This window comes from Corylus avellana, chromosome ca4, assembly GCF_901000735.1.
Source record: "Corylus avellana chromosome ca4, CavTom2PMs-1.0".
Classification (NCBI taxonomy): domain Eukaryota; kingdom Viridiplantae; phylum Streptophyta; class Magnoliopsida; order Fagales; family Betulaceae; genus Corylus; species Corylus avellana.
Window position 1 is genome coordinate 16,566,985 of NC_081544.1, and position 9,516 is coordinate 16,576,500.

The window sequence follows — 9,516 nt, forward strand, 5'->3', positions numbered from 1 at the left end:
AAAAAGAAGCAATCTAAGAAGTTTCGGACTTAAAAGAGCTATTTTGAGAAAATTGAAGGCTTTGGTAGTGCGATCAATTGCAGGGGAGCTGCGATCGAGCGCACTACAGGTGAAGACCACGAGCGCAAGACACCTGCGATCATCATGTTGTGATATTTAACTTGATTAATTCATGCTTTCATGAATTCCTCATATGTGTGTGCTTGATCAACATATGCATGTGGTATGAACTAGTTAGTTAAATCAATTTGAATGACTGAGTCCTGGGTTTAATAAAAGTAACAAAAGAAATTCACACTGGATTCTTTGGTTAATCAACATGGGGAACCGAGAGTATACACCCATGCCTTAGGCCTCATGTGTTTGTCGATTTTCACAAAATTATGCTTTCTTAAAGAACAACTTAATATACACCCATGCTAAATCCTTTAAAAAAGAAAAGAGTTAGAGTATACACTCATGTCTTTAAGTTGACAAACATTAGATATACATAACATGATCAAAACATTGGCATATTGTTATATTATCTAAATATAATTAGTGGTGGATATCAAAGCCCTACCTTTTTATTATTATCAACACAAAATCAATCTTTATTTTACTTTACTTTTGGAATTTATTTTAAGCAAAATTTAGCAATCCTCGTAGGAATGACCCCGTACTTGCATCATATACTATTATGTTGACTTTGTGCACTTGCGGGTAAAACATACAATTATTTGCCTATTAATTTGAGTAGGTATTTGTTACAACATATATATATACTCTTGTTTGACTCCCTTGGTGGTTCTCTCCCCAAAAATTAGTTTTAGAACCCATCGTTGCTGCTGATATGAGTGTCTCGGTTTGTGATGTAGACTGGAAAGCTAAGGGTTCCATAAAGAAGAGCAATGATTAGGGAGAAAGTCGTACTTGATAAGTTCTACTAAAAATGTCATATCTAGAGTTTCACTTGATCAAGGTAGATCACCACGATTCGATTTGTAACGGTTTTTCTCAAAAATGGAATGCCCAATTCCATTTACCGACTACGAACTTTCTATTGTTAAGTCTATATGGATTATGGATTAAGACCTTGTGTGATAACCACGTTACTCACACCCATATCCATATTCAGTATAATCCTAGGACTTTTCACATGCACAATAAATATGATGATTTTTTGTAATAAGCATGTAAAAGATATTTTATATTTTATGTCATATGCGCAAAATGATTTAATCAATGAATAAAACTTATATTCATTACAACCATTAAATGTCAACATCGATATAAAATCACTAGGAGTCAGGACACATTCCCCGACAGTAATGATCAATCTAGGATTGATAAAATCCTCAAATCTGTCATACTCTCATTTGAGGAATTCAGACATAAGATTAAAGGGAAAAATGCTTGTTCTTTGTTTGAATTAGAGAGTGGTGCAGCAAATAGCAGGGTGGAACATCAACTTGGTATGTTGGTTGGTAACACTTTTAGCTCAATACCAAAAGGTGAAGGGAGGAAGGAAACCAAGAGGGATGGCTATGGATTTGCAATATGTGTCAATAAAGCTAAGAAGAAGTCCAAAGGCAAGGCCAAAGAGATATGCTTTTATTGCAAGGAGAATGAGCATTGGGCAAGAAATTGCCCAAAGTATCTAACATTCAAACATTCAAGTAAAAGTTTTCTTTTTGGTTAAACACATGATTGGTAAAGAATTTCATTGAGTTCCTGATGTGTGGATTAAATGCTAATTATGTCTGCAATTGGATTTTAGGTCTAGGAATCCAGAAAACCAAGAAAAGAAAAGATGGACCTTGAAGTTTGAAGTTGGAATGAAGATTCCAGAGTTGCCATTTTAAATCATTCATATTTTTAGATTATGTATTAGGAAAATTATTTTTTGAGGATCTAATGGATATTTTGAACTATGCCAATGCAAATTTTGCAATAAAGAATTGTTTATCAATTTAAGGTTTATTGCTTAATTATAGTCTAATCATGATTTATATGATTGACATTTATTTTCATAATATTTTAGTACTTAAATATTTATCCTTGAACTAACAAAATATATGTATTGTCAAAGTTATATTGTGCTTGTTCATTCATCAAGGATCCAAAGACTGGTTCGAGATAGGTTCTTGAAGCCCATTAGATCTTGATGAGATCTTAGTCTAAAGAACTCTTCTTGGAAGATAGCATGAACAAGAGGTTATTTTCTTGGAAAAGATAGTATGGTAAAAGAATAAGTTTTTATTAGAATATTTTGATTTGTTATAAGAAGAGATGTAGAGTAATTCATGGCGTGACAAACTCTAGGAATGTTCAAGTATGAAAGTCTATGAAGAAATTCAAAGAAAGTTGTACATTGAAGCATCTCTTAGGATTACTCATCAAAATATGGATTGTGTCCTAAGTGGAACACACCTTGTTTATACCATAGATGGTATATTATGGGATGTAATCATGTAAGGGATAAACCATTTTGTAATAAAGAGAGTACTCTATCTTATTTTTTTAAAAGAAACAAAAGTTTTGGAAACTATGTAGTCTTACTTGTTAGGAAAATGTTGGTTCATACGAAGTTTCTAAAATGAAGACTATATGAGTAAGTCCAAGGAAATAGTAGTAAGATTCTAGAAGATACTTAGATGGGATAATCTTAGAATTATCTAAAGACATTATAGATGTTTCATATGTACCATGTTTTACTATTCATCTAGATATTTAGTACTTACTGTATTGTCGTGGGAGTTGAGATTCATTATTTGAATCATATCGCGAAGTATGCAATAAGATGGTTTGGATGCGGATAATTAGATTAATGCTATGTAAATCTAGTTGGTATTCTAAGTAAGTCTGATAGCTCGTAGAGGTTCTAACAACATTAAAATTCAGATGTTGAAATTGAGTCTACAAGTAGAGAGGATAGACCGGAAGAATAAAACCTTCAAAGCAATGGTAGTTAAGAAAGTTTTCTTAGAAAGAAAGGAATCGGCTATGAGAAATTTTTTTACCGAGAAACCATGCTAGAAGTCTGTTCAATCTAAGGTTGATTATTTTGAAATGATCAACAAGATAAGTATATCCAGAGTATACAGTCAAACAAGTGTTTAAGGAAGAATCTAGAGGCATGTGTTGTGCAAGATGCAAAAGCATATTGTTGAACTTCCGCATACATCCATATAATGGAATATCAAGTTTGATATAACGAGACAAGTGTTGGATCGAAACTCTGATAAAGCCATTTGTACAACAGATATCAAGAGAGATGGTAATGCCCAGGATTGCTAAGCCCTAATCATTGATGATGATGTAGGAGTTGTATCTACAGTCAAAATCCAAACATTATTGAATGGATTGTTGATAAATTTTCATAGAGGTTTACTTAAAAAGTAAAAGAGATTACTTTTGTAGGTGAAATAGTAAGCTTGAGAGGTATAGCAACAAAGTGTTAACTTTATACTGGACCAAAAGTATTTTGCGATTCTAGGAGAGGCAAACGTTATCTCAAAGGAGAAGATGCCTCTTATGGAGAGTCTTTAAGAGAGATAATGAGGTGACATGATTCTAATGTGATTAAGTTCTGTTATATCTTTTTCACAAGTTACTTTCCTTGGTGAGATTGTGCATGTTTCACTTCATAAGTATAGATTGAAAATAAATGTCCAATTGGAATTAAGGACAAATGGGAGATTGTTGGAATTGGTGTCCAAAACTCCAATTGGTTGGTTGGTATTTTGATTATGTTTGAATAATGTTGTTTATTCTATGATTTTATTATTAAACAATGGGCATACACATTTATATTATTGTATGATAAATATTTGTGATTGTATATTTTCCTTTATATACAAGTAAAAGCCCTAAGTTGCGTTGTCTATGACTTTGGTGTGAATAATGGCATTATAAAAAAAATCTTAATCATAGGTCCTTACAACTTATAAGTTATTGTTCTAGGTTGTAAATGGAACTCAACATTCCATTCAGACTATAATATATCAACTTTAAGGGTCTATCTTGATGAGGAGAAGCAAGTAGGCTTCAGGTTGATATATTGGTGTAGAAGCAAGGTAGTAACCATGCACCGAACAGACCACATGAGTCATCATTCTTTTAAACACTGTCTTAAAGAATGATGTACGTGCACGACGACTTATTACAGTTAATCTAAATCTTGAGAAGATTGTAAACGCAGATATAAAGTGTAGCTCACTTTGATGTATCTATGAGTGAGACTTTATGAAGGTTAACATCTCCATGCATTGGGTGATTGCTGTCGCATTGTGGGAATACCTTCTTCAAGAAGGAATCCAAGTTCTTTGTTAGGAACAAATTGAGTAGGAATATTTCATTGTTTTAGATTTAATGGGAATGATTATCCTGAGGCTTGGGTCTTAGTGTTTTAGTGGGATTTATTGAAACTTATATATGTACAATGTAAGATTAAATCTCACAGGGTACATAAAGATAATCATATAATTAATTTAGTTACTTAAGAAAAAGAGGTAGTGAACAAAGTGGCAGTATATATAGACTTTGGTTCAACTAGGGAATGATTCTATGGAGCAGTAATATGTAATAAACAAGTACGTCATGAAAATTAGTTAATTTAAATTGAAAATAAAAATTAAAGTGTAGTCACAGTTATTTAGTGGAATTAATTGTGATTAATAGTGTCGTGTGACATGTCATGGGAGATAGGGCGACGAGCCTATTGGAGCAAATTGTATTTTTCCTTTTAGGTCTCTCTTTGACTTGATGTAAACTGACAATTTAGTTTGGGCCTCAGTTATGTATTTATTTATTTAAGTTGTTTTATTTTAATAAAACATGGGGCAATATATTTATTATCTAAGTGGCTAATTATTTGGAGGTTATTGGGCTTAGGTAGGGGTGTTAAGTGAGCGAAGCCTTCGCGAGCGAGCTCGAGCTCATCTTGTACTCGACTCGATTGTTAAATGCGGCGTTTTGTGAACACAAATACTAGCTCGAATATTAAACGAAGCAAGCTCGGCTCGAATCGATTAGGCTCGTGAGCAGCTCGTATAGCTCAAATTGGTAGTTGTTCACATAGTTGCTCATATTAATATTAAACATTAATTATTTTTTTTCTTTTTCTTTCTGATAGCATCCTTTTATTATAAAAGGATGCATACCCTCTCTCTTAGAAACTAAGCACCTTGCTGTATTGACTCAGGCTCCATACTAGGCTAACCATGCCAAGCAAATGCTCAAATGCAAGCTGACTTCTTGAGTCGTTTAAGAGTATTTGAACTTTAAATTTATAATAAATAAAAAATTAAATTAAATTAAATATAAGAACCAGCTCATGAGCTTGCTCGGCTCGGCTTATTATGAGCTCGAGTTCAATTTTTTTGGTTCGGATTGAGCTCGGCTTGAGTTCGAGTAAAATTTAAACGAGCCAACCCCAAATAAGGAAAGTTGCTCAGACTCGGCTCATTTACACTCATAGGCTTAGGAATTAAAATGTGCATTGGGCTCAGGCTTTTAATTCCTATAGGCTTATGCAAGAGCTTTAAGCTCAAAGAATTTAATCCTACAGGCCTAAGCAAAGTCAAATGAGCATTGGGCTTAAGGGATAAAGCTCAAGCCCATGCATGTGGGTGAAAGAAAGTGGGCAAGGGTTAACCCAAGGCTCATGGGGAGGTATTTCGTCTCCATGGCTGTGTTTCACGGTGGCAAGGTGAGTAAATATTCTCACCTTGGCCAGCCAATCTATAGAACTAGGATTTGTAGGCCGACACCACTTCGGTGGTTATTTTCACGTCTTGCAAGTGACCCATTGTTTGGTCGCAGTGCGAAAATTATCTTTTAAAATAACACGATACGAATTCATCACGAAATTAATAGGTTAAGGTCGTTTGATTAAACGGATTGACTTATAAATTTTTATACTCATGTCTCAACACGACTTAAACCTGACATGCAAGTACTTAAGAGTTGAAATTTTTAAACACAGCCTGCAAACTCAATACGAAAATAGCAGGTTATATATGAATCAATACGATCCAAACCAACTAACGAAATTGTCACTCCTATTAAAAATAAATAGAGTCAAGATAGGAGTATTAACTAGCCATACGAAACGGTCTTGGTCAAATATTAATTAATTATATGGATGAAATAAATTCTTCAACTAATGCCCCGGATTGGTCAAGGTTTTCTAGAGTTGGCTGTCGTGGGGCAAAACAAACAATATACCGCAACTTCTACGCAAGACGGTAGGTAATCTATGTGTCCCAATTAGAATATGCCCTATTATGTAATTCACAGTTAGAGTGTCGTCCCTAACCAAAATCAATTGAATAAACATTCGATGTGAGACTTTGGACATATAATGTGCAACAATTCTCACACAATTGGGGTTAAAAAAATTCAAAATATTTATTATTAATTAGGAATGCAAACCAATCCACTCAAACGTACAATCTGCACGAGCCCTCCAAGCACATATTACACTCAAAATATAGATATAATTGTGACGTGACTAACAAGAAAGGAAAAAAAAAAAAATATATATATATATATATATATATATAGAGAGAGAGAGAGAGAGAGAGAGAAATCACTGATTAAATATTAACACGATAAGCGGCGAAAGTCAAAGAAAACTCAACAAAGACGCCAAAGAGTAGGATTGAGAGTCCAGTAAAGTTGACCAAACGCGATTCATGCTGATGCTGGAGTTTGAGGAAAGTAGCTTTCTCCATCAACCCCGTCAGAGCCGCGCAAATTGCCATGTACAGAAGTGCCCTGCCCCCCATTGCATGCCACCGACCAATTCTAGACCTTGTGGGACGTGAAGCTTTTGGAAACATGAATGTAACGAAACCAATGAGCCACTGCAAAACAAATTCCGTGGAGAAATTAAAGAGACAACCTTAGCAAATCAAAGTTTGAAAAATGTGACAAATTATCAATTGTTTTTTTTTTTTTTTGTTGTTACCTGCAAGCAATACAAGGAAATGGTGGCTATGCCAATCCATGAATGCAAGCTATACACATCCTCCAAGTTTCCGGCCATATCATGGAACTTGAAAACAGCGCATATCCCGGCAATTCCCAGACATATAGCAAGCAGGTTAAGGAACATGTGAACAAACTTCTGAACATTATGGGTCGCTGCCACTGACCTGTATGTCATCATCGCTGCTCATCACAAAACCCACATGCAGCTAGCTTCAATTAAGCCTCAAAGCTAAAAAAAAGAAAATTTTATAACACCAATTTCAGATGGAGGCAAGAGAAAGGTGAAAATACCTTCGCCAGCAGAAATGACGAGACCAAGTAACATCAGAAACGGGTGAACCTGCCCAAAAAAACAACCTTAAATTATAGCATGAAGTGGAACAAACAAACATTGTTAGGAAGCAAATTAAGCAAATAGATTTATTCTTACGTTGAAAACTCGATATGGATCCTCAGAATCATATTCCAGGCCCTCACGATAATGCAAGAGCCAGACAAGCATGAGAATTATAGCTAGGATTCCAAACACGCGTGCCACTACAGTTACACGCAAGGAAGAGCCAACGTACACTTGCCCCCCAACGTCCATGGTAGGTGGGAGGGATGGAGATGGGTGTCAAGCTGAAGAAGATTTAAAACAATTTTGATTTTGCCTTCTGTTCTCAATCAGTGAGTTCTTATATAGAAATCTCTTGTCAAAAAGCTTAAAGGGTAAATTCATTCTTCTTGGGATTGCTTGTTGGGTTTGGTATCATGAATGAGGAAGCTTTGTACTTTAGCAAAGCATCGCCAGGAAAAAACACTAAGCCAGCTCTACTCCTACCAAGGGATTTATTCTCTTTTCCTTGCTTCACAAACTTTGGTTCTACAAGAAAGAATCGGATATATATATAATTACTTTTTCATGCCCTACACCAGTACTGTGATTGAGAAAGAATAAAGAAACATGTGATCCTAGCTAGTCACACTGATGAATAAAGGTATCGCCTAGTTGATCAGATAGTTAATTATGATCAAATTTTGTTTTATAATGTCATTCAAAGCATAGCAATTAAAGAGGCATGGAAAAGCTATTGAATTGTAAGAGTGAATAGGATTGGTATTTATTGTCATAATTATATGTTTGATTTTTATAGGATATAGAAATTGCAAAAGTACATGAAAGGCCTAGGCACTTCGCAAAAGTATGCATCTTTTCTAAAACAAAAGGAATCGAAGAAACAAAAAAAGAAAAAGATAGACAATAAGTAATGGAATCTTAGGCAAATGAATTATAATTTTACTTTACCCCTAACTTACATTCCTTTATCACTTTTATACATTAAAAAGTGAAATTTGGCCTCTTTAAATTACCACTCTATTACTGTTAACATCGTGCATCAGCATTTTTTATCAAATTAGAAGCAAATAGTCATATCATCCACACGTGAATTTTTTGAGCAAAAACTTCTCAAAATCCCCTTTGTTGAAGTTTAAAAAAGTTAAATCACTACTCATTTCAAAAATTTAAGCGGATCGAAAGGAATTCATTCAATAATTTAATTTATTCAAACTTCCTTTTAATAAGTAAAATCTAACACTTGAAATATTTACTTGAAATGATGAGCAAAATACCCAACTAAATTAATAGACAAATATTTGGTATGTTTTACTCGCAAATGCACAAGATAAAACGATAGTATAGCAGGCAAATACGAGATCATTCCCACGAGGATTGGTAAATTATGTTTAGAATTGATTTCCTATTTAATAACAGATTGTCACGAGTAGAATTGAAATAAAGGAATAAAATAAAAGATTAATTAAAAAGGATTAGGGTTTTGATATCTACCACTAATTAGACTAATTAAGATAACAATACGCCAATATTCCAATCACTACAGAAAACCAATTTTTTGGTTGACATAAGTTTTCTGACGTGTCAGGTGGTTTGACACGTTAGAAAATCCTCAGGATTGGGCATTTTTGACGTGTTTCGGGCGTTAAAATTATGGGTGTCAGAGACGAAACATTTCTGACGTGTTAGATTTAACATGTCAAAATTTTCTGACGTGTCAGATGTAACACGTCAAAATTGTCTGATGTGTCAAAATTAGCACGTCAGAAAAAATTTTCCTGATGTGTCACGTTCTGACACGTCAAAATTTTTTTCTGACGTGTCAAATTTTGATACGTCAGTAATTTAAAAATTATTAAAAAAAATATATTTTTCTTTATTAAAAATTTTTTTAGGAATTTTTTTTCAATTAAAAAATTTATTAATTTAAATTATTTTTCAATTAAAATTATATATATATATATATATATATGGTGTAAAAAAAAAAAAAAATCAGAGCTTCATCTATCTTCATTTTCACCCAGCTCTCTCCCTCCCTGATCTGATCTGATCTTCTTTCCTCCATTTTCACTCTCTCTCTCTCTCTTCTTTCCTCCATTTTCAAAAACTCAAACACAAAAAATCTTCAAAAAATCAAAAACCCAAATAAAAAAATAAACCTTATGCTTCTTCGATCTTCTTCTCTTCAAATCAAAAATCTC

The 9,516-nt window shown here is 33.7% G+C and overlaps 1 protein-coding gene across 1 annotated transcript; it reads right to left on the reverse strand.

Moving 5' to 3' along the window:
* Window positions 1–6,550: 6,550 nt before the first annotated feature.
* On the reverse strand, window positions 6,551–7,604 carry LOC132179716 (probable transmembrane ascorbate ferrireductase 3). The gene is made up of 4 exons (XM_059592479.1): window positions 7,409–7,604; window positions 7,270–7,318; window positions 6,956–7,158; window positions 6,551–6,851 (listed from the first exon to the last, which is right to left on the reverse strand). The coding sequence occupies exons 1-4, from the start codon at window positions 7,565–7,567 to the stop codon at window positions 6,582–6,584; spliced, it is 681 nt and encodes a 226-aa protein (XP_059448462.1). The 5' UTR covers window positions 7,568–7,604; the 3' UTR covers window positions 6,551–6,581.
* Between the last annotated feature and the right edge of the window lie 1,912 nt (window positions 7,605–9,516).

Coding starts and splice junctions, on each gene's coding strand:
- LOC132179716 (XM_059592479.1), bottom strand. CDS start 7,567: ATGGACGTTGGGGGGCAAGTGTACGTTGGCTCTTCCTTGCGTGTAACT. Junction 7,159..7,269: donor CGTCATTTCTGCTGGCGAAG/GTATTTTCACCT, acceptor TGTGATGAGCAG/CGATGATGACATACAGGTCA. Junction 6,852..6,955: donor TTTCCTTGTATTGCTTGCAG/GTAACAACAAAA, acceptor TTTGTTTTGCAG/TGGCTCATTGGTTTCGTTAC.